Below are 24,776 nucleotides of genomic sequence, written 5' to 3' on the forward strand. Positions count from 1 at the left end.
GTCACCATCTGAAGATGTTTCTGATGAAGAGGGGTACCAGTCTCCACCCCAGGACAAGGCAAGGGTTACTTAGCATGGCTGGGCCCTGGCAGCGTTTCCCTTCACCCCATCCCACCGTGACTGGTTCGGCCTCAGTACGCGCCAAACTCTTTTCCCAATACGGCTGGGCAGCACCTGACAGAGGGATCGGGAAAACCGACCGTGAGCGTGGCGTGTTCCTGGATCTGCTGCCTGCCGTTTGTGGCAGGGACTCACACACAATCTGCACAGCCCCTCATCCCAGCGTGCAGGGAACCAGGCTGCACTAGGAAAGCCTGGGGTCTCACTTTCAGAGCTGCTCTATGGACAGACAATAAATCGGGTCCTGAGGGCGGTCTCGGGGCACTTCTCAGAACTGATTTTCCCCCATCCTGTGGTTCCTCTCCATAGACCATATTTGAGTCAGATGAACGAAAGCGTACCCCAAGCCCTTAAGGCACATTTAAGGCACATAAACACCACCTTTTCTACCAACAAGGCAGCATTTCCTCCTGTAATAATATTTTTTTCCCAGCCTACCTAGGTCTTTAATTTCTCTTGCTCTCCTGCCCCAAAGCAAAACACGTTTGCTATCGGACATGCGAAAGCCACCAGCTGTCCTGCAGTTAGCGCGGTTGCGTTGCTGCGAACGCCTTCGCCTTGGCAGCGTCCCCCACTCAAAACACTCGAACCTTCACTCGAGTGCTGGCCGAGGTCCGGCTGCCCACAGAGGGCACTGCTCGTAAACGTATAACCCAGCAAACGCGCGCCCGCTTTATGGCATCGCATCAGCACTCGGAAGGCTGCAGTTCCCACTCAGAGCAATCCCAAACGCTTCGTGCGTTATTGTTACTGTCACCTCTAAGAAAGGGAGCAGCAAGCTGATGCCGCATAAAAGAATACGTTTTTAAAGCGCGTTCGTACTCACGCTGAGATGGCAGGCAAGGCTTCCCGCTTTGTTACCGCAGTGGAACGCCTCTAGCCCCCGAGAGCTGAAGTACATCAGTTCAGTGCAATAAGGGAAGAGAATGGTACCTCAAAGGATATATGATATTTCAATATGCAAACATACATGTCACTTTGTCTTGGGTAAGGATTCCTTGTAACACACTTTCCATTTAGTCCCTTTACTACTGCAGCCAGTAGATTATTTTTCTAAAGTCCCTAGCTCAGGGATAAGGAAATAAAGGCTTTAAATATCAGAGACACTGCCCTCACTAACAGGAATTTTACCACTAGACTTCCTCGGGTGTCGGGATTTCGACCTGTATTTCTAAGAAAGGATCCAGATCTAGTCTGCTGAGCCTACTTTTACATGTGCACACAGAGAGGTAAGTGCAGGTTTATGTAAACACCTACCAATAGAGTACGAATCTATGGCCTTCTCACCCGCCTACCTCATTTTAAGTGATGCAAAAATCCCAGCTATGTGCAATGTATGCACACAGAACAGAACAGCCAAAAAGGGAGAAAAAAAAATCTGCCCACCTTGTATCCCCCTTCTGTGCTGCCTCCATTGCTTGGAATGTACTCGAGGAGGGGGACAGCCTACAGGACAGGAAAAGAAAGTATTTTGTGCTTCCAGTCCACTGAGGAAATCACTGAGCTGTTGCTTCTTTAAATACCAGACCCATAGTTAAGCTGAAATGAAGTTTTACTCTTCATTCACTCCTGCCTAAGTGTGTCACAACTTCTAGTTTAGCTTTCATGCAGCTAAATGTGCTGAAAAATAGCAGCTAGTTAATCCAGTACAATCTACCTTTTTCATTTCTGTATGATAGGCCCACATTTGTCTCTCACAAACCATCAAGATTGTTTTTGTCTTCAGAATCTCTCTAGAAGCTTCAGCTCCTCAGCTTTTTGTAGCACAAGCAACCTAGAGAGGGGTTAGAATCTAACACCACGGTGGTAACCACAATCATGTATTTTAATCACTGAAGCACACCCTCAAATTACAGTATTCCAAGCAGAGACCAAGCAATGCAAGGCCAGTACTTGAGTTCCCGACATCACACTTTTATAACCTGAATCTCTACTTTGGCTCTTAGTTATATACTCCTGTGCAAAGTAGATGCATGCTACTAGCACGAGTGTCCTTTAAATAGTAGTGGCTGTTTGCAGTCTTTCTATAAAACCAAATTTTAAGCCCCTGAGAAAAAGAAAATGAGAGGAAGACTCAGTACGATGGATTGAGACAGGTAGTACCAAAGCTAACAGCCTTTTTTCAAAGGAGTATTTTACAGTGATTTAAATCCACTCTGTTAGCTCTGCGGGACTGCCACATTTGGCTATGTAAGCTGTCTGGTCCACAGTAACGCAGTACAGCAAAGATTTTAGGTAATTTTGTTTCATGTGTTGTTCCCCCCACCCCCCCCCCCAGCTTTAAGACTAATTCAACGAGCAAGTTTCCCTGCCAATGCAACATTTCAAAAAGACCATTTTGATTTTAATTCATGTAACATATCATATTAAATACACGTGACCAGTTGTCATTGAAGCCCAGGGTTCCTGTTTTCAGGGAGGGGATGAAGCTGAGAAGACAATGTGACAGGAGAATAAGAGTTTGCTCACTAGCCCTGACTAATTCATCACATTGTAGAAGCTGAAACCACAAGAGAAGTCGATGGCATTAGAGTTAAGCAGGTTCCACTTATGTGAAACACTAGAAAAGAAACCCCACTGATAACACTTGGCCTCTTGTGAATGTAGAGCTTGGGAAAGGCTGCAGACCTCAGAGCACAGAGCAGCAGATACAAACCCACAACCCTCTTCGAGCACATTTATTTTCCAAAGCAGATGCTAAAGCCAACCTGCTGGAAACACTTGCCTTCTGCAGGCTTGCCGAAGCCCGGCGTTGGTGTGCGTTCCGCTGGGTCTGCCAACGCTCATCATAGCAATTAATTCCAGTTGCTGGGAGGTAAACGCAGGCTGGCTTCAAGCCCACGCGATGCCACGGCCAGCAGCACCCAAGCCCCCATCCTCCCTGGGGATGTGCCCTGGTTCCCTCCCGCAAGAAACAGGGCTGGCACATCCAGACCTCAAGGGAAACACTAGATGCCCAAGATGCAACGGAGGCCGGTGCCACAAGGAGAACACATGCACAAGGACAAGTAAGGACTGGCCAAGTGAAGGACAGAGCTGCCATGAAAACGAACGGGGGGTCGTCTTGTCTTCATTTCAGCAGGAGCAGGATGTAAAGCCCAGCTGCTCTGTAAAATCCAGCAGACCTGAACATTCCCCGTCACAAGTGTGAGGGATCTCATGCCCACCCACCCTTTTTCAAATTAGACATTTGTGATTAATAATGCCAGGCGGTGACACAAAGCAATTTGTTTATTCATATCTACCTTTTAATCCCATCTCACCTTCAAAATAAATTACCAAATAAACTCTTCCATGAACTATGCTCTAAATCACGAGGTGGTCACAGGACAAAAACTTCCCACCAAAGGAAAAAAGAAAAAATCAAACTTTTTTTGGAACTTGTTTTGGTTTCACCAATTTGTTTCTTCCCAAAACATTAGGATTCTGCAAAATTTTAATCTGACACAAAAATCAGAATGCAGTAAACAGCAGATTCTTTGCTCAACCACACATCAATTAAATGATCATAAAGCAATACCAATACTTTAACGAGGGAATTGCTTCTACAAAATGCTGATAAAAACATTCCTGGAAAACAGTAATTTTAAAAATGTTTTAGTTGGTTTCGATGTGTTGTCATACCAGCCTGTTTTATTGGGGTAAGTGGACTTAAAAAAAGCAATGAGATAAAGAAAACCTGACACAGCATTTTGCAGCAGGTTATCTCAATGCACTACAAGCTCTTAGAAATTAAGCCTCAAAACATCCCTGTAAGCCAAGGACTACAAGCAGGGAAACTTGCACCGACAGGCAAAGTCACACGTCAAGATCATACCAGGACTCTGCCTTTACTCTTGTGATGATCATATCACATCACAGTATTTTGTAGGGAATGACTTATTATGACTATGCTAATTCCTGTTCGGGTTTCATATTAGTGTTACCCTGCTGGAAAGTAACCCTTCCATAAGATGGGATGTTTTTGAGTAAAACAGTCTGATCCATCACAAACCCTTTTCAGATTTAACCCATAACTGCGAGCTTTAAAAGACTAAACCTGCATGGCTCCTCAGTTATTTTGACACCAAAATGGAAGTGCTGCATCACACTAAAACTGCAAAGTAAGGCTGATGCAGCAATGAGCGCCAGCTGCGTCATTAGAGAAGCACAACTGTACAGATCACAGGGTGTACGTCCCTTCTTTTACTCTAGGTTGGGTTCCCCCCCACACCCCCTCTTTTGTTTTGCTTTTACTTGGCTTTAGATATTGGATTAGCCAGTTGCCAGTGCTCCCAGACACCTATTCCCAAGGGACATTTTCTCGCCCTCATTACCAGCAGGTGTCACATTAAAGGATGTGAAATACCCTTGCTGCCAAGCTCAGGCTGCAGTCCCTGTTTTGGGCATTGCTGGGGAAAGTCCCGCTCCCTCTTCTCCCTGCCGGGGCAGAAGTCAGCGCCAGCACCTTGAGCAACCCCACGTCCGCAGTTTTCTACTTGCGCCATCTCTCTCCGTAGCCAAGAGATGAAAAGCTTCCCCTGCCAGCTGCCCACAGCACCGGGCTATCAGGCAGCTGGTCTAACTCTATACTAGCTGCTTCCTGTCCCTCTAATCACAAGATTATTTATTGATTAATAGTTGTATATTTCTGTAAAAGAGAAAAAAATGCCTCTCTGTGTGAAAAAGTTTAAATATATAAAAACACTTCATAAAAATATTTATTAAAAAAAAATCAAAATGCCCCATGAGCCTGTAAACGTTGCCTGTAAAAATCTCTGATAACTGGAATAATTTGAAATACGGTCATTCAGGCTCTTTTCTGCCCTGTCCAGTAAGATTTTAAGACAACCAATAGAAATGCCACCTGTATTGTACTTCAACCCTCATCCCACCCATTCTTCTTCTTCTTTGTTCGTTTCCAATATGACAGTATGTTTTCCCAATATTGGCAATTTTCTTTGGAGGCATCATTTGTCTTTGCTTTTAACAGAGTTCATCATGGCCTGATTCTGAGGCTTTCTTATGGAGTGGGCTTGAGGTCTGATCGGTAACACAAGCAACACCAGGATGCTTAGAATATGCATGTGAAAATACATAGACCTGGGAACAAAAGCAGAAAGAGAATATTATATTTTTCTTGGTAATAACATGAATTGTGCAACCTCAATAAGTCCATGCAGAATTTAGTGCTAAGGGACGAATGCAGAAAGCATGAACCCAACCTAGAAAGCACAAAAATACACCCTTGAATTTCACACAGCCTATGCATGCGGTACCACTGGCATCGATGGAAATGTTGCCGTGGATGTTAATGAGGGAAGGAATCAATCAGCAAACTCCAGAATCCAAAGTCGGACAGCTCAGATAAACCCACGTAACTCAACCCCAGACTTATTCAGCCCACCTCTCTTTTAACGTTAGAGTACGTATACAAGGCTACATTCTGAAGAAACATCCTTCATGCTTGGGACATAAAACTTGTACAAGTTTAAAAAAATTAAAAAAGTGACAGAAAGAAAAAAAAAAAATCATTTAAAGGGCTGAGATCTGAAATAAATCCAAACACTGAACTTTTAACTGGGGATGGTCAAGTAATGATGTTTACAGAAGGATTGTGTTTTTGAAGGCAACTACTCAGATATCTTCATTTGATATTTTATTAAATATAAAATATTTTTATTTCAAATAATTCAGTATACACAAGATTGAACAGAAATAAAAAAAATACTTAAACCAATTACATGAGGCTCTGGCAGCTTGGGGAGGATGATGTTTGGGAGCAGTATGGTCCAGCTCTTAACCACAGAGATACACCTCCCTGTGGTCTCATTTATGCTTCTTACCATAGTTCTTAATATCCTTGTAAGGTGCTTAAGACCACTGCTAGGTGTGCAGTGTTCCAAAAATTCATGCCCTGGTCCAAAGGCCTACAATTTCCTTGCTTAACAGTCTCCAAGTTTATGTTAACTATATCCAAAGTCACTAGGGCAAAAAATATTAAGGAATGGAACTAAGAAAGATTTGGAGTAATTTTTATTTGGTAAATTTTCTGCTTTGAAATGAAATGTTTTATGAAACAGGAATAGAAAATGTCAAAATTCAACACCCTTCAAACAGACTTACTGACAGCAGCTATCTTGACTACCAGTTTTATGTCTTTTACATTAGAGAAAGGAACTGTCGTCTTAACCAAAACCTGTTACTCTATTTTGACAGTTCACTGTAGAATGAAAAAGTAAAGCAATGTAGTCCAGTCTCTTTTTTCAAATTATTTTCTCTATTTCTTTATTTCAATTTATTTTTATTAGAGTACATTCAGTATATTCTGCAACACCAGCATTTTCTTATTTTTAAGGAACCTAGAGAAGTACTCACTTCCTATGGAAGTATTCAAAAAGAAAAGCATGCTCTTTTCTAGAAGTAATGCTCTGCCAGGCACCCTCCTTATCTCCTGCTGACCAATCACATCTCCTGTTCGACGCATCCACAGCTGGAAACCTGGCCTTTTCTCATCGAGTCCTTCCTACTGCCAATTTACGTTATTCTTGACCTCTCCAGCCTTGGCCACTGTTAATGGTTGAGACTCAACTGTTTTGAAAGAGGAAACTGAGTATATGAAAAGTCACATAAGGATGCAGAAAGACTGAGAAGTACAAGTGAAGCGCTCTGCCTTGGCATTATTATTATCTCATTAAGTTACAGGAGTGCAAAAATTACCCCTTACACATTATTAAGCATCCTGTTTGAACTCCTTTCAAATCGGATGAAATGCCAACTGCCTTTCAGTGTGGTCTGAGTCATTTAACAAAAACCCATGCTGGTCTGGAGAAAAATAGTCAAGAGGAGAGAACTTACTTGTAGAACTTGATCGTGGGCTCAACGGCCAGCATAACAAACGGTGCAACAGTATAGCACACGGCTAGTTGAGTGACAACCCAGGTAATAACATCATAGGCTATCTTGAGAGGCACTGATGAGAGGAAGTAATGTCTGCAACTGTTTCTTATCTGCAGGTCAGGGAAAAGTAAACAGAAAATTAATATAAATTCTTTTCTTAGGCAAAGTCACGTGGACACATTGTAATGTATGACTTTCCACTTATCATCAGCATTACTATTACAGAAAAGTTTATACACCAGTTAGAAAGCACTGAGAGTAGGAAGACAGAATTGTATTGACTGGCATACCCAAGATCCCACAGTCAACCAGTGGCAAACAGAAGTGTCCCCTAATTTCCTCCATCATAATCATGGAAGCAGACTCTCATGCTGGATATCTGGCATGATATCTTTGGGAGGTGTTATGATTTGATCTTCCTCCCTGCTGGTTTTGATTTATTATTGGTTATCAACAGTGAAACAAAGCTACTTTAAATGAACAGATACGTGTTTATACCTGCAAGTGTGTGCTGCTCCCCAGAGATTTTGATTTAGCTTCACATCTATGAAACCCTCATAAATGAGAGGCAAAGCACATGTTAAGACCACATGTTCAGTGACCTGCTCTAGCCTTAGTGGCTAATACTGATCACTAGTTTAATTCACCTTTCAAATTGGCCTGGTTATTTATCCATAGTCAAGCTCTGAAAGACAACGGTGCTGCTTCCCAGCCCTGCACAACTGGCTGGTTCGGCCTGAAAGATCAGCAGTGATAAATTTAACAACAGTGAGAGGGGAAACCTGTTTTGCCTTCGGTGCCCCTACCTGAAACGAGGCCCATAAACACAGAGACCAGTTTACTGCATCAATTGCATCCACATGGAAGAGTTCAAGTTTGGGCTAATGCTCAACCCATAACAGCTCCTTGTGAAAGACTGGGCCCCGGGCCGATTAGACACCAGCACACAGGCAACACGACCTAGCTGAAGTCTGGACCCCAACGTGACCTTGAATCTCAAGCTAATTTGACTGCATGGACATAGCCTGTGGCACTACCAACTGTACACCCACCAGCAACGTTTCCTCTGCCAGCCAGGGACAGCATTGCAGTCCGTGCAGAACTGGTGCTGCTTAAGACTGCTGGGGGTACTCTGTGATGAGCATCAATACAGAACAAAGTTTCAGTGAACTTCAAGCCCGCAAAGGCATAAAAGAGGGCTCACAGTGGGGACAAGCTGCTTGACCATGTCAGGGCGGTCCCTGCAGTTGACAGCTGGATAGTATCTAGCATGGGCCTTAGAAGAGAACAATGAAAGGTACATACTGCTCTGGCTGCGAGTGTGATAAGGATTCCAGTGAGAAACGTAAAATAATATCCAGGATAGATACCGTGCCACAGGGCCGACAGGATAAAAGTTAAAGCCGTAGGGTACCAGGGAGCTCTGTCATAGCAGACGCTGCAAAAACAAAAACAAGAAGAGGCTGAATACAACTGAACAATGGACGCTGCACTTCAAATCCTTCTCTGTTTGTAAGGTCTTATTCTGTTTTCTTAACGGTCTTATCTTGTCTCTGGTACACACCAGGGCACAAGGCGCTCTCCATTCGTTTAGATGGAGGTTTAGATGGAAAGACGAAGCATGCTTTCATGCACTGAGTATCCAAAGAGTGCCCACACAAATATTCCCGGTCCTCATAGCATTTGATTGAATAATGGGATAGAGGGCAGGCAAGACTTCATTCACCTTTATACCTCTATCTGGAATCACACACTACCCTTCAAAACTCTGATGGCAGATCAAGAGCGAGTCAAAAGACAAAGAGACGTGACCCCACCTTTCACTGGTGAAAGAAGGTGTTTTTAGGCACTGACAAATGCTGGGAACAGGGAGTGCCACAAAGCTATTACAAAGCAGGGGATTCCTGCTAACTTTAGCAGCCCAAAATCTTACTCCAAAGACACAAGCAAATGATACCAGTTCAAAAACACGCCAACCTTTTTGGCTATCTGAAGTTTAACTGAAATGCTGTGCTCCAAAGAAACGAGTCACAATAATGCACTTACCAGGAACATCATTTGAATCATGAAAAATAGTAGACATTGACTTTTGGGATGTATATATTTAACAACAAAAATAGTTACGATAACTACAATAAATCCATGCCTGCATTTCAGACACCACATTGACTGTACGCTGAACTGTAATCAAACCAAAAAGTGTAATGAGTAATGAGAGAGTTCAATCTACAAAACTTGGACTTAATGCTGTTATTTATATAAGCCTTAACAGTCATGGGTTAAAGTCAGATCCTCTCAGTGCTATAAAGAAGTCTCTTCTCCATATCCTAGTGACTCCCTGGCAAACATCTTGTGGTAGCTCCAAACCAGACTACACTGGGGCTCTGAAGACTGACTCCTCTCCAGTTCTAGCTGAACTGGATCCCAGTGACACAGAGAGGCTCACCTCTGGTAATAATACGCATGGGAAACACAACATGGCAAAGTGAAACAGTACAGCAAGAATAACGGAGGCAAACGGCAGCCTAAAAGATGCCATAAAAATGCTATTACTTTTTATTATGGAAGATCTGAACAGTTCGTTTGGGGCTTTCCTGCTTATATATAAAATGTGGGCATTTTACATTTGCAGCAATAAAACTTTACAGCACCAAATACCCTTGTATTCCACCAACTGTTACAGACACAGTAAACAAAGAAAGGTCAAGAGACTATACATTTATGAGATTTGAGTTTCACAAGCACGTTACTGTTTCATTACACTTACCGTTTTAGCCAGGCAGCTGTCTGAATGTTCCAGTTTTCAATGTACATTTTAAAACTTGTTGCAGTCTAAGAAAGAAGTTCATATGAAATGTTAGCACTGAAAGCTGTAAAATAATACTTGCATTTTAAATTCGAGAGGAGATACATGGAATACATTAATTCTAGTAGCTAACTGTTGTGAAACCTGTGCCACAGTCCATCATTACACTAATATGTTTTGGGAGGGACATTAACTAGGCTGATTGCTCACCGCTAACACTTGGCACTTGCTAAAAAATCTCACTTTGTTTTGTAAAATTAAATACAACGTTTAGTTATTTTTCAAATTGTGGGATGTCGTGGTTTAACCCCAGCCAGCAACTAAGCCCCATGCAGCCGCTCACTCGCTCCTCCCTCTGCCCCCTCTGTGGGATGCGGAGGAGAATCAAAAACAAGTAAAACTCATGGGTTGAGATAAAAACAGTTTAATAATTGGAATAAAAAATAAAATATTATTATTAATAATAATAATATTAATAATAATAACAATGAAAAGGAAGATATCAAAAAGAGAGTGAAATAAAACCCAAGAAAGACAAATGATGCACAATGCAATTGCTCACCACATGCTGACTGATGCTTAGCCAGTCCCTGAGCAGCGATCCACCCCTCCCAGCGAACTCACCCCAGTTTATATACTGGGCATGACGTCACATGGTATGGAATACCCCTTTGGCCAGTTTGGGTCAGCTGCCCTGGCTGTGTCCTCTCCCAACTTCTTGTGCCCCTCCAGCCTTCTTGCTGGCTGGGCATGAGAAGCTGAAAAATCCTTGCCTTAGTCTAAACACTACTCAGCAACAACTGAAAAGATCAGTGTGTTATCAACATTCTTCTAATACTGAATCCAAAACACAACATTATACCAGCTACTAGGAAGAAAATTAACTCTATGCCAGCCGAAACCAGGACACAGGAAATCTGAAAATCTGTCTCGTTTTAAATGCTTAGCCTTCCCTTCAGTTCATAAACAGCTTCATTTTTGGAACAGATATCTTGCCACCCGTTATGCAGTCTGGACTTCCCTAGAGTGCTATTAAAACAAAGTGTTATAAAAACCAAAAGAAACGCATTATTATTATTTGGAGAAGGAAGGGGGAAGACTGAAAAACACAGACAAAAAATTTCAGGACTGAACTTAGAAGCCGATTCTCAGTCCACTGCCCAGCTTGAGAAACCAGAGTGGACTCCAGGGTCCTGGGAGAACTACCTGTACCTCCTGACAGCACCAGTCCCCCCAGCTTTAGGGGGCTGCTGGACTCCATTCAGCATCAGTTCCCCTAATCCTGGTCAACTTCACCCATCTTGGTTCCCCATCCCCGCTCCCCTTGTTCCTCGCTTGTTGACAAAAACCTCCGAGCACCTCCTTGCCAAGCTAGGACGTGGTTCAGTGACACCACGTTATTTTCCTGTATCAGCTGAAGGCAAGGGCACACGGGATGGATTAAAGGCAAAGGTTTCCAAGGGGAATATGCAGATATTTTTGCACTTCCACACAGAATCCTGAAGGCTAGAACTTCATCCTCTGTGTTTAAAGAGTTAAAATGATTAGCAATTCCCAATGCAGTACTGCCACATTTTAATTGCATTACTGCGCCAAAAGAAGCCAAGAAAAATATAATTTCTCTTCCAACTAATACTGTCACTCTTTTGGCTTCCTTTAAGTTCCCCTGTTATGCTACCAAGAGAGAGAGTAGTCATTGGCTGTCAAAATACACATGCTGCCAAAGCTTTTAAGTCCCCCACATGTGTTTAGCCCCCATCACATTTTAATGCCCTCACAGCTCCTGCCACGTGCTTATCTTTACTACAGATCAGGTCATTTCTTAGCCACATTTAGCACTCAAGTTCCCAACTCTTAAGCAATTTTACATATGCAGGTGGCTATACCTGCTTAAAACACACTGTATGATCACACTTAAACTTCAACTCCTGGAATTGTTGTTGGTGCATAAAGTGACAGTTCAAGGCTTACCCGAAGTAATGGTCTCTGTAGCCTCTCTTTTTCTCAGCGCACACATGACCAAACCAATGGAGAGCACTGTTTTACACTCCTGGAAACAATTTCTCCACCTTGATCTCTATTGCCCATGTGAGCAGTAAAGGAAAAAAGGGTTTGAGGGGCCTTACAGTTCAGTGGGTAGAGAGGAGCAAAGGCTCCCGTTTCTTTAATTTAGTTTGACTAAAGAGCATTGCCTGCACTTTACTTGCCTCCTTCAAGCAGGAACTGCCTCAGCTCATCAAGGCAGGAGTCATCTCCTGCCCCAAAACTGAATCAGACATTGGTTCAAGATCTCAGAAAGGTATCTGGCGTGCTGCCGCCATCAAAGAGTATAAAGCATTTCTGGACTGTGTATTCTGTACCGCTCAAGAAGAGATATATACTGAGGATTAATTAAGGTTAAAAAAAAGACAGAGAAGGATGTTGAGAAAGAAAGAATGTATAATGATACTGGCAGCTTTGGCATCTTTCAATGAAGAATTACAGGGGCTCTTTCATTTTTGAGAAAAGCTATTACAGCACATTCATTTAGTCACAGATCATTCAGTAATAAAGCAGTCAACTTGTTTTCATCTGCTTTTCCTTTTAAAATCATAACTACAGAATTACAGGGGAAAGCTCCTCCTATTTCTAAAGAAAAGAAGCCCTTAGAAAGCAGCCTCAGTCACGTAAACATTTTCACATCCCACTGGCATTCACAAAATATTCTTCGGGGCAAACAAATTACATCGGCCATCTTTTGCATTAGAGAAACAAACACAGATAGCTTACAAGGGACTAACGGATGTTGAAAGTATACTGCAGTCACAAGAAACACATGTGACAAACGTTTTGAGAAACAGTGTGGTTTGCTGGATGGAGCTCTAGATCAGCAGCCACGTAAGCTCTACCCAGTAAGCCCTGCCAGTTCCCATTCAGGTTGCTCGGTTTGTACTTGTTATCTCTCCAACCCCTGCTTTTCTCCATTTACCAGAGGCACTCCAGGCATGTGCAGGGACCCAGCCCTCGCAAGTGCCTGTGCAATGCCCGCTCGTGGTGGCCTCTTCCACTACCACCACCCATCTCAACTGGGTTACAAAAGTGGAAGACTGTTAGCAGTAATTAAACAGAATACACCACAGATGGTGGAGAATCATAGCTGCGAGCAATTTATTGACCTGCTGAACTCAGCCACAATCTACAGAAATTGACTGCTCATTTATTAAACATCTGATTAATCATTTATTAGCCTTCTATAAACTATTTAGAAATGCAACCTGAATACAGAGCATGACAAAGGCTACGTGACAGATGCTTTTTATCTGCCCAACAGATAAAATACAAAACCTCTCTATGTTAAAGAGGGGCAGCCTGCTGGCATGGACTTACTTTCCTTCCAGCAAAGCTTCACCCTGTTATCATGCCCATTTCTTTATAATTATGTCAATGCAGCCACTCCTTTAACTCACCTCAATATTCCAGATATTTAAATTGGACAATAGGTCCCAGCGGAAAGTGCCTCTCTCATCAACTCCACTGAATCCATAGCCAGCTGCATTGTTGACTGCATCTGCTGCAATGTCAAAGCAAAACAGGTCAAATCAGACTCTGGAGGAGCCGTGTTTTCTTACAAGTCAGTATAGCACCAAATACACATTCAAGTCAGCTTTGCAGCAATTAGCATCCTCTCTTTCAAAGAAAAGCTTCCCCTTGGTAAAGGGGCATTGCTATAGGGCAACACAAGGGTCATTTCCTCAAGAGGAAAAACTAGCTACTCCTCAGGCAGAAGAAATAAAATAAAATAAAAATAAACCAACAGTCGATAGAAATCACTTTTCCCATTATTTTGCCTCTATTATCTATCTCAGATAGATATACAGGGGTTGACGTAAAATGAATTAGCGTTTTCCTCAAGAGGGTACCTGGATGTCACAGCGTTTTCCAGAATTCAGAAAAACTGTAGCGTCTCAAAGATATGTTTACCTTTCCTATTAAGAGTTCCAGCATGGCTGTTTAATTGAGACTTACTTTCATACTTCCGCAGACAAAGCCGTTCGCTAATCCTGTCACTCAGTGCCTCCCTAAGTACCTCACCATCTTTACAAATCGAATATTGAGTAATTTCCATTACGGACTTAACTACTTTAAGTGCAAATAAAAAGCTTGGGTAATGGTAGGCATTTCACATGCTGCACTCTTGCTCTTTCCCAGGGCGCTGGTCAGCTACTTCCCCTCTCAGCCTTGCCTGGGAGCCATCTCATCACTGGTTCTCAAGATCCTGCTTTTAATGCACCCCTGCCAGAAATCTTCTCTCACTGTATTAAGAAAACAGGAGGGACTCATTACCTCTGGTTCACTAGCTGCAGCCAACATCAAGGATTATTGGAAGAAAAAGGAAAGCGAAAATACAGGTAAGGCTTTTCCTTGTAGATATTTACAAAATACAAGCCTGGTTAAGTTACGCTTTAAAAAGGTCAGCATTTCTTTCCCAAGAACAAAAACTGATTTTGCTTTGTAAGTGCTATGAATACAAGCACAAGCTCACGGAGGAGTCCCAAAGAACAAAATTAGGGAGAGAACCTAATTAAAAGCAACAAGAGTAACAATAAATGAATAAATAAATGAGCAACCTTCTCTAACCTGAAGTATTCAATTTTATTTTCCACTTTACTAAACAAGCTAGATTTTACTGATAGAAAGAAAGGTCTCTGAGTTCTTAATTCTCTCCCTGTTAAAAAAAACCAGCAACAAACCACCAAACCAAAAAAACCCCAATAACCCTCTCTGAAATTATATTTCCTTTATGGCCTGCCAGTGTCTTGCTATGAGATCAGTAAGGACCCTGCCCAACTGCAGAGACTGGAGCTGCATGTAACTGTCACCCCAGAGCAGGGGGACTCCTGGGTTTGCTCCTCCTTGCTGCTCCAAGGGTGGCAGGGACCACTTAGCGATTCTTTGCCAAAAGCAAGAAACCAGAAATTCAGGGATGTAATAATACAGGAGACCCATCCGCCTCTCGCTTCCCAAGCTGCTGTCTGCAGAGCGAGGTGTGAAGCGCAGAAGAATCGCAATTGCCCACCCTTGAACTGCTCATAACACCCCAACACTCCACAGTGCCTGGCAGAGTTTTCCCTGCTGACTTGAACAGCTCTGGCATATCGCTTTCACAGCTCCTTGGATGCAAGCTCTCAGTCCCAAATTGGTTTCATCGACAGCTCTGGGTTAGGTTTGCAGCCATGTTCCCATGACTATTACTAATGCAGCGAGAAGCTGAATTTTCCATCTTTCCATGGATCTGGAGGAATTCGGCAGCGCGGCTCTCGCACAATAGCGTGACTGTCCTTTTCGGAGGACAGGAAGAGCTTATCGGCCGTTTCAGCAGGCACTTTCGTAATGCCCTGGGCCATGCCACCGGGAGTTAACTGCGAAAGCATAAAGTGTCTGCTGTTCTGCTGCCTGGATTTGCAATGTGAATAATAGAGGCCTCACCCTCCAGTATGCTATGCATGCTTTTCCAGAACCCCCTCATTTGTAAGATATTTCTACAGCCTCTATGGCTTAGTCATGTCACAAATACAAGTTCAGTTTATCTCTTTGATAATGGACTTTTAATGCCGGAAAAAATGGAGGCAACAATTTAACATTGGATCTCACAAAAATAAGTTCCTGAGCAAGCAATTCTTTACCCAAAGGCTTTCCCATCCCATATGTGCCAGTCTTGGCTGTCTTCCCTCGATCTGTCAGTTTTATTCCCAGCAATTTAATCACAGCCTCGCAATGAGTTTCCCTTGCTCTTTCCATCCTATCTCAATGACACTCTTCTCAGTTTCAGGTATATATATTGCTGGCTGGATTTTCAGGATCTGCCCTACACACAAAGTCTTGTAATACCAGCAAAAACCATTCAGTCTCTCAATTTTTGGCCTGGCCTAGAAGGACTGACTCCTCACATAAAGATGGGAAAGATGACTTCTAAAAGGAAGAAGGTAAAATACAAAAAGATTACTTTGGCCACCAGTCTAGCTGGCTCCCAATATAAGAAATTTGCTTCTTTCTATAATGACCCCTCTTCCTTCTTTTCCTTGCAGAGATTCTTGGGTCCTTCCCACATGTCCTTCGTTCCCCACCTTCCCCACAGTTCTCCAATCCTTTCTCCCGACCGCTCAAAGCTAACATGCGTACAGGATCACAAAGCGCCTTAGAGGCAAAGCCTAACTTCAGCCCTGCAACAAGCACTACAGCTTTCAAATAGAGATGCATGTGCTAAAGAGGTCCCTAAAGGAAGAGAGAGGTCCCTAAAGGAAGAGAGAGGTCCCTAAAGGAAGAGAGAGGTCTGTTTGCACTGTAACGCTCTTGTAAAGCCTGAGCCGGTGTGACCAATTTTAACCTCCCAACTGCAAATTCTGAATAAAGCATAAAAATCAAGGTTTAGAGGAGGCAAAATTTTTTTTTCCCTTAGAATTCCTGTAAAAATTATTTTGGTACAAAGTTTTAAGTAAGAAGAAATTGTTACATTGACTTTACTGGCAAGAGGCTGAAAAGCAGATTTGATTCCAGAGGCAGGGGATGTCAGACAAGCTAGAAGAAATTTTATGCACGTTTTTCAAAACTTTTTGATATCTCCCCACTTCAGCGGAGTCCACTGCCTACAGGAACATGTGTACATCTCCCACAGGAACTAGAGGTCTAGGGATTACTTTCACCTCCCAATGTTTCAGTCCTCTTCCCCCATTTATAAACTTATTCATTACCTACAAAAATAAATGATGTAGTCAGACTTACCTAACGTCCATGCAAAGTAATACTTTGGTTTTGCTGCCTGTGTTACAACATACAGGTAACCAAGTCTTGACAAGAAGGGTGTTTTATCAAGAAATTCATTATCAATAATATATGCCATAGGAAAGTTCTTGGTAAGTGTCAAGAATAAAATGAGAGATACTAGTGTGATACACAGCTTGTACATCACTGCTCCCTAAAAAGCACAAATAACAATGAAACATTCATTAGAAACATTTGCTTAAGGGGAAAAAAAAAAGGCAGTACTCATGACATAGAAAAACAATGTGCCTCAAGAACCAATAAAGTTAGCAGTGACAAAGTTGATAATTAATTTAGAAGCGGTAACAAAGAAAAGGCCACAGTCAAAGCTTTGGTCTGATTTGTTTTACTGAACTACCTATAGATAGGTACAAAGGATAATTAGAAGTCAAAATTGGTGATGAACTTCACAAGAGACTCCTACATCAGTTAGTGAAGGTCCTCAAATGAGAAAGGAAACAAACTAAAAACAAACCCTACAATGTAAAGGAGAAATCTTTCCTGTGTGGACTATCATCTCCTGGAACTAAAGACTAGATTCCTCCTAGAAGCCAAAACCACCAGTATTCAGGACAATTTTAGGTCTTATTGCCCAGCTATCATCCAGAGGTCTTGCTAAAGACCACATGTCCAAAAAGCATAGGTCTTATACAGCATGCATACCTTCCAATGATATAGGGTATCTGCTACACCACACTGTTTTTTACTACCACTCCCTAGCTTTCTATATACTAATATTATTGACAGTCATGTCAGTAGGTAGAAGCTCAATTTCAAACACACATCATGAGTAGACTTTCCTTGATACAGTCATAATTAAAAAGGTAAATCTGGCACCTGGGTACCATGTAAAAATTGACTCATGTTCTCAAAAGACTAATAAAAGTGCAATATACTATTGAAACGACAATGCATTTTTTGATCCCAAGTACTCTTTTTATATCTTCCTCATATTCAGGAATAAAATAATGTGCAATTATCTTTAAATGGTTACAATGCAAGTTTTAGTATTCTCTGCTGACTTGCATCTAACACAATACGGGCCTTATTCTGACCTCAGTCAGACTAATGTAAGTCAGAAGTAACACCACTGAAGTCAGTAGAAACACAGCCATGTGCAGCAGGAATCAGGTATATATAAGCATAAAATTTCAGAGGAGAAATTCTGCACACATTCAAAGCTACACATTCAGTGTCACCTTAAGGTAAAAGAGAGGAATCTGGTTCTCATGCTATGTTATTCTGCCTTACAAGAAGTTCATTTTATAAGAAGGTCTTAGGTAATATTAAAAAAAAAAAACAAACTGTTAATTGTATGTGAAGAATGACCTCCACGTCATCTTAAAGTGTGAGATTCTCTTGCAAAGCACCCGGGCAAGCTACAGTTTCTGATTACCTGTGATTCATGTACTTGTACCATCATCTGCACTACGGGTGAGATTTGACTTTTTTTCCTGACATTTCCTCTTCTGCTTGGAGCTGAACTGCAACTTGTCATTGTCAGAACCTGCAGACCGTTCTCATCACTGCACAAAGGACATCCATTAACCAATGACCCATTTTGCAAGCCAAATGCATTGCATTTGGGGAATTGAAGAGGAAGACACTAGCCCCTTCACCCCTGACCCTGTGATAAAAACAGCAGCCACTTCACAGAAAAAAACCACTGTAAAGTTTACTGGGAAGATAATCCAAAAATGTTTTTACTTCTTAGTTATTAATTATGAGAATCATCTACAAAGCTGTACTCTCCTGGCCTTTGCAATAAATCTTTGTCATTTTAAAACTTACAGTTGGAGAAGGATCAGGAAGTCTGTCATAACCCTTCTGCTTCCAGTTCACTTCTAATAGTTTCATGTGCACATGCCTCCCTTCAATGAAGGCTATATAATCCTTGTAGTTGCTGCAAGGCCCAGCTATGATGCTCATAAAATTGAGGAGATAGCTTAAATACTCCAGTAAAGAAGGTCTTGTCCTGTGAAAATCATCCACACATGACAAAAGAGAAGAAAACAAAAACAAGGTAAAATTCAGCAAAGGCTTTCACGAATGCTTTTTGTTGTAGCATCTGCTTCAGTCCCCAGCTCTCTCCTGCCACTGTCCCCCCATCTGAAAGCTCACTAGATCTGTTTTGGAGACGATGAAGCACAGCTTCTCTTATATCCTGGTGATGTCTGGCAGATGGCAGACAGAACAAGGGTAATGTGGAAGTGCTTAAGCTACAGGTGAATGAATGCTACTGATTTGAAAAGTTGTAATCTTATTACTAGAAACATTTTAGTTAGAAAGAGTCATAAATTTACATGCCCACTCCAGATTGACTTGCGCATTTTGAACAGGCCAGCACTAACAGGAGTGACAAACTGGTAATAGTTTTTGGACATCTGTCCAGTATGTCAGGGACCAGTAACGGCTGGCAAACCACAAACTAAGTAACACTGGTCTCACCAGGCTGTGCGATACAGTACCTTGCCTTGTTATGCAAACCACAGGGCAGGGAGCATTTAAGACCAGGACTCTCAGGCTTGAGAGAAGCTCTCACCCACCCTTCAGTTCAGCTTTTTGAAAAATGAGAAGAGTGGTGTGAGACATAGAGGAAGAGAATGAAGAGGGACTCTGTCCTACTGTGCAAATAAAGGAAGTAATTGCCTGTATTGCATCACAAACAGGAAAAGGAACTAATGGGGAAAACACACATAAATCAAAAGACAACTGAAGATGAAAGTCAAAGAAAGTCCATCGTGTTTGTTATTTCCATTTTGCAAGTGCATATCCCCCACAAGTTCCTTGTGGGGTTTTGCATTAGATGTAAAATGAAGAAGATCCACTGTCCCTGCCACAGATCAGTAGGATGGAAAAGAAAGGTGCATAGGCCTCTCGCTGCTAGTGCAATTTGTAAATTGTTGGGCTTGCTTTTCTTATGTGGCAGAAAACACCAATACCTAAATTCTGCACTGGGATACACAGTGCTTTCCACAAATGTGCTAACAGTCACTGTCCAAGTAAATAAGGAGTACCCAGATAAGAACAGAAACTAGGGCACAGTGTTTCAAGACTTTCCTATCCAAGACACAGATGGACATGGATAAACCAAAACCCACTTAAAATTCTTTCAGACCAAAACATAAATTTCTAGCAGAAAAACTAAGCAACGGTTAAACATTTGCTACTGCCTACTTTTATTCTGAAGTGGAATTAGTTTGAATAAACAGTTAGCTTAGCCAGGATTTTCTGCATCCACCCTGCTGGTTATTGTAGATGTTAGTGCCCGAATGATATGTTCTCTGGTGAAACCATTTCACAGAAACATGCAGCAAAAAATTTGGGGTAAGGCTCATCTTTCTGTTCTGCAAAATCGAGTCCATGATTTGGGCTTCTGAGCTCTACAGTAAGGTTAAAAATAAAGTCATTAGTTTCAACTTAGATTCTGCACATGGGTGGGTGGGGAGACATGAGCAATGCACGAAGGAATGTGCAGAGGATGAGTGAGAAACAAAAACAGACCAAGAACAGGAGGGAAGACAAAAGGCTGTATTACCAAAGGGGATTTAAAACTCTTCAGTTATGACTTGTCTGCCACCGACACTTGAGCTATTGGCATGTACTTTTCTATTATGAGCTCATCTACTGTACAAGAAGGAAAAAAAAAAAGGCAAAAAAAAAAAAAGCCTGTTTGGTGAGAATTTGACTAGAATTAATCATATGGTCACAAGGGCCCACTGCAGTTAAACATTATGCTGTGAGCTTTAAAAATAGACACAAAGCTATGGGTCACAGCAAATGTTACATGAGTCTCCCTACAGGATTTTTGCCTTTCAAGAAATCCCTCCCTTCTTACTTTTAGAAGTTCATAGGCAGATTTTCTGATGGTTGAATCTTCTGCCTTGGAAATTAAGGAAATCATTTCCCTGGCCTTAAACAAACACTTCATGGTGAAATGTAGCTATGGTTCTAAGACTAAGTCTGTAACACTAATTCTTAAAAAAAAATAAAAAAATTCACCTGCATCCTGCACTTGTATTGAAAGATAAAATAGAGAAAATAAAAGGCACTCAAACATATGATCAACATGCTATCTCCCTCTAAAGAATGAGAAGACTAGTCACATAACATGAAGGGCTAGGAGTATTAATATTATGAAGGGAGATAGGAAAAATAAAATTTCAGCCTCCAAAAATTATGGTAAAGAAAAGCAGTACTTGAAGTGTCAGAGCCAAACCAAAATGGATTTTTACTATGCAGTGGTTTGCTGACAGAGGAGGAGTATTCTACTTGGAAAAACAACATATCACACATAGGATGAAGATAACAGCCAAAAAGTCCATATAGTACAGTCTTAGCCTGAATGTAAAAGAGTTGTGATTCAGCAAAAACTAGTTTTGTTGCACGTGGAGTATGTATCTAAGTCAATGAAATGTTGCCAAGTACTTCGGCGCTTTACTGACCAGCACAGGGTGATAAAGGCCAAAGTCCTGGATTGAAGAAATAAGGAAGACACAGCAAAGAAGCTATGTTTGTGTAAGGAGGGCACTGACAGCAGCATTACAAAACCAAAACTGCTCAAGCCAATAGAAAAAGTAGGTAGGCCTTTTGGCTTATCACAGACTGGGAAGAAGCAGGGAACATTTTCGTGGCCGGGCCACTAAGTTGGTCCTGACATTGCCAAGGGGAAAAAAACCCAATCAAACAAAAAACCCAAACCCAAACCCTAAACTTCTTCGGATGAAATTAAACACAAATCACTAGGGGAATTAAATTCTTACTTTACAGCAAGCCGATTTTGCTCAGCAGTGAGTTCCTCAGCTTGTCGTCCTATTCCTAGAGAGAAAAAAGTCACATTAGATCTTCCCAAAATCCAAACAGTGAAAGCTATCCTCAAAGCCTGATGTTTGCATCCCACAGATAGCTTTCTAAAGCCATGAGCTTCAAGATTTCTTTGTCACAGGTGGCTGTAATACAGCTCAATTCCTAACTTTTAAGTCAAGTATATTCATGTTCTACACCACCTCTTTACCCAGTTCCTTACCTCCTTCCCCCTTTCTCACCCTTGCTACACTGTGAGGAAGAGCAGCCGTCGTATTCCCACACACCCAACGCAACTCGCAATGCCACCAACGGGCAGCAACCCCCACCAGCCTCTACTAACAGTCCTGGGCTGGAAAAACCTCAGTTCCCAGAAGCTGCTGGCTCATTTAAGCACAAGCCTCCCGCTGGCTCCTCGGTGAGAAATGGAGCATTTCACAGCAGGAGGAGTGGGCAGTGGAAAAGAAACGGGCTCCTGGGGAACAGAAGCTCCACTGGTGTGAACAAGCAGCCTGGCTGCCTGCTGCTGGAGCAAGCCTAAACACACACATCGGTAATAGTCTGGAATTGTACAAGGACCAGACTGGAAGGGCGACCTCCTGTTGGGTGCACAAGACCTTTGGGGCCAGAGGTAGAGCACAGACTCGCCGTCCCAGGAAAACTATGGAGAAATCTTGTATGGTGGCCAGTGTGTAAACAGATGTTGCTCATAGCAAATAGCTCAAAACCTTCACTCCGAAGCTGTAGCTGTGCATCCTGTGAGGAATCCCACTGGCTTCAGCAGAACAGCTCACCGTGGGATGAGTCACAGCACTGGATGCTGAGCATGCATATATACGCCTTCACAAAATCAGGGGCTTGGCATCAATTAACACTACTGTTCTAAACGGACTGGCCATAATTACCAACACACACACACACACAAGACCCATTTCCTAAAAAGACTGGAGACAATTAAGCACTTAGTTACTTAAAAAGCTAGGTATTTTGTTTGTCTGTTTCCATTTATGGGCAGCTGCGTTAAATTTTTACAAATAGAAATTTGTCACTGATGCTTGAACTGCAAGCTGCCTCCATTTGATCAACTGCCCCATATATGGATGTTCACAATGTAATGAGCCTTTTCCACCATCATTAATCTGCAGGATTCCTGGTTTGCTTAAAATGCTCTTGCCTCTGCTGTTACCTTTTCCTTTCTGTTTATTTACCTTCAAAACAGTAGGTGTGCATCTAGGCTGCACACTACTGTGGCACGCAGAGATACCTGAGCTGGCTAGCTTAAATAACAGAAGCAGAGAAGCCTCAGCAACATGAATGTCAACGACAAGGTTAATTAGCCAAGCTTCAAGCTGCACCCATTATAGCCAGCTAAAAGCATTAGGCCCACTTGTGTAAACTTGGCTTGCAAACGATGCCAGACCCTGCAGTCTGTGGTGTGGCCATCACCTAAATCCCAGATCATAACAACTCTATAGCAGGCTGCTTATTTAGTCACCTACAGCTTATAACGCAATGGGCCTTGGACCATCAGAAATTCACACTGCAACATCAGTAGACATGAGCAATAACGGTACTGATGACAACTGAAGTTTCTAGCCTTTGCACTGTACTGGACACAGGCATTTTACTGGGAAATAATAGTGCTCTTTGTCACAGCACAGCACAGCACAAGACTGAAGACAATGTTATTTTGCTTGCAACTATGCTTCTCCCTGCGCTGGGAAAATGCTATTGAATTCCATCTCTCAAATCATGGAGTATATTACCACCAAATATATCAGTGATAGCATATTTTTGTTACATTAACATTAATGACTGAACCTATGTATCAAAACACAACTCTTGATATTTAAGAATCAAGAACAGCTCCAGAGACCTTAATGGAGATGCACTGTAGCAGCTAAACAGCAGATACTGGTACTAGCTAAAATCCAGATTGGGCCCCAAGGAAGTAGCGCACCCAAAGGGGAAACCAGTTGTCTTCATTACTGCAAAGACAGTTTGATCCTAGAGAACTGATCAAAACTTGAAGTTTCTAATTTTCTTCCTCAAAGCATTTTTCTTCTTCATTTGGAGCAACTTGCTGAACCACATTTACCTACTCCGTAACCCAGCCATAGAATGTGCTGGAATAAAAAGGCTGTCTTCAGGACATGGGAAAAGATTCCTTTTCTTACCATCATGTAACTGGCATGCAAGTGTTGTGATCTTCTGTGTAATTATCATCAGTGGACTGTAACAAAGACAGAAACAACAGTTACATGTCTTGTAATACAAATTATTCCCAACTTTCTTACTAAATGTCTTTATCCCTTTAAAAGGCATAACTGTGGAACTGTGGAAAACATCCAATTAAAACTAAAGGAGGAACTCAGGCATAAGACAATTGTCTGAGTTCAAAACAACCCCACAGTAACTTGCACTGGAATTTTTAATTGCTAAGTGCGCACAAAGCCTTATTTTATGTCTCCCCATCCTGCAGCAGCGCAAATTGTAATTCAGAAGAAATTGCACCACTAGGAAATACCAGCTTCTGCAGTCCACTGGGCTTCCTTTCAGGCAAAGACCAAATTCAAGCCCCATACGATGCAACGCTCTAATACAGCAATGCTGTTGTAACATAACTCTGGCTCTTCTTACTGTTACTCTCCTATTGTCTGTCTCCTCAGTGCCCTAAAAAAATGTCAACTCTGCAAATACACATGCTTATTTCCCCACATGAATAGCCTTATCAATTAGGACTGTGTGCAAATACCAAAATAGCTATCGGCACAGCAGTTTCCCACTTGCTTCTCAGCCATGCAACTGCCTTCTGGACAGCCTGTCCAAGATGTACCATCCAACTGGGAGCATTTGGGCATGTGGGGTCTGGAGCCTCCCAAAAAAACATGAGCTAGCTGTACCTGAGCCGTGCGTACAGGCTACAACCACCCAGCAGCTTTGAGGCCAACCAAACATGCAGCGTAGGAATAGCCACTACATTCAGTAGGGGCTACTTATACTTCCAGTAGCCAGCTTTACTCAGCACTGTAGGCAAATGTACGCTGCTGCAGCTAAGGAAAAAAGGCAAAACTCAGCTTGGTGGCATCAGGAGCTGGTCCCCTGGAGAGTAAAGGACACAGCCAGGAGCATTCAGAGGTACACAAGAAGAAAGATGGAGGGAAAACCATGGGGAGAACTAACCAGTCCCTCACAGGCTGGAGGATTAATTGTGGTCCGTACACAGCTTCGAAGGGCTGTGGAGCCCCATACACAAACCCCGGCACCGAACACCTGCAATCTGGAAGGACCCATGGCAGGCGAAGAGCCTCTCCCCATCCTCTCTGCCACTGGGGACACCAGCACAGGGTGCCCAGATCTCACACCGCCT

At 42.3% G+C, this 24,776-nt stretch overlaps 1 protein-coding gene across 4 annotated transcripts in view; it reads right to left on the reverse strand.

The window, feature by feature from the left end:
* Positions 1–3,333: 3,333 nt before the first annotated feature.
* Positions 3,334–24,776, reverse strand: part of MBOAT1 (membrane bound O-acyltransferase domain containing 1) — a 58,625-nt gene continuing 37,182 nt past the window's right edge. Inside the window, exons 5-14 of one of the 4 annotated variants that reach the window (XR_007508924.1) lie at positions 23,584–23,639; positions 21,367–21,421; positions 18,395–18,578; positions 16,565–16,757; positions 13,252–13,355; positions 9,767–9,831; positions 8,370–8,437; positions 6,958–7,109; positions 6,478–6,690; positions 5,085–5,202 (exon numbers count right to left, since the gene is read on the reverse strand). Coding sequence is in view for 1 of the 4 variants with exons in the window: in XM_049823836.1 (XP_049679793.1) it covers positions 5,070–5,202; positions 6,958–7,109; positions 8,305–8,437; positions 9,767–9,831; positions 13,252–13,355; positions 16,565–16,757; positions 18,395–18,578; positions 21,367–21,421; positions 23,584–23,639 (1,075 nt within the window). In the remaining 3 variants the exon portion in view is untranslated. Of the gene's footprint in view, positions 5,203–6,477; positions 6,691–6,957; positions 7,110–8,304; positions 8,438–9,766; positions 9,832–13,251; positions 13,356–16,564; positions 16,758–18,394; positions 18,579–21,366; positions 21,422–23,583; positions 23,640–24,776 lie in introns of all 4 variants that reach the window. The other 3 variants (XR_007508922.1, XM_049823836.1, XR_007508923.1) reach the window with 3 other exon arrangements.

The sequence above is a fragment of the Accipiter gentilis genome, chromosome 20 (genome assembly GCF_929443795.1).
Source record: "Accipiter gentilis chromosome 20, bAccGen1.1, whole genome shotgun sequence".
Lineage (NCBI taxonomy): Eukaryota > Metazoa > Chordata > Aves > Accipitriformes > Accipitridae > Astur > Astur gentilis.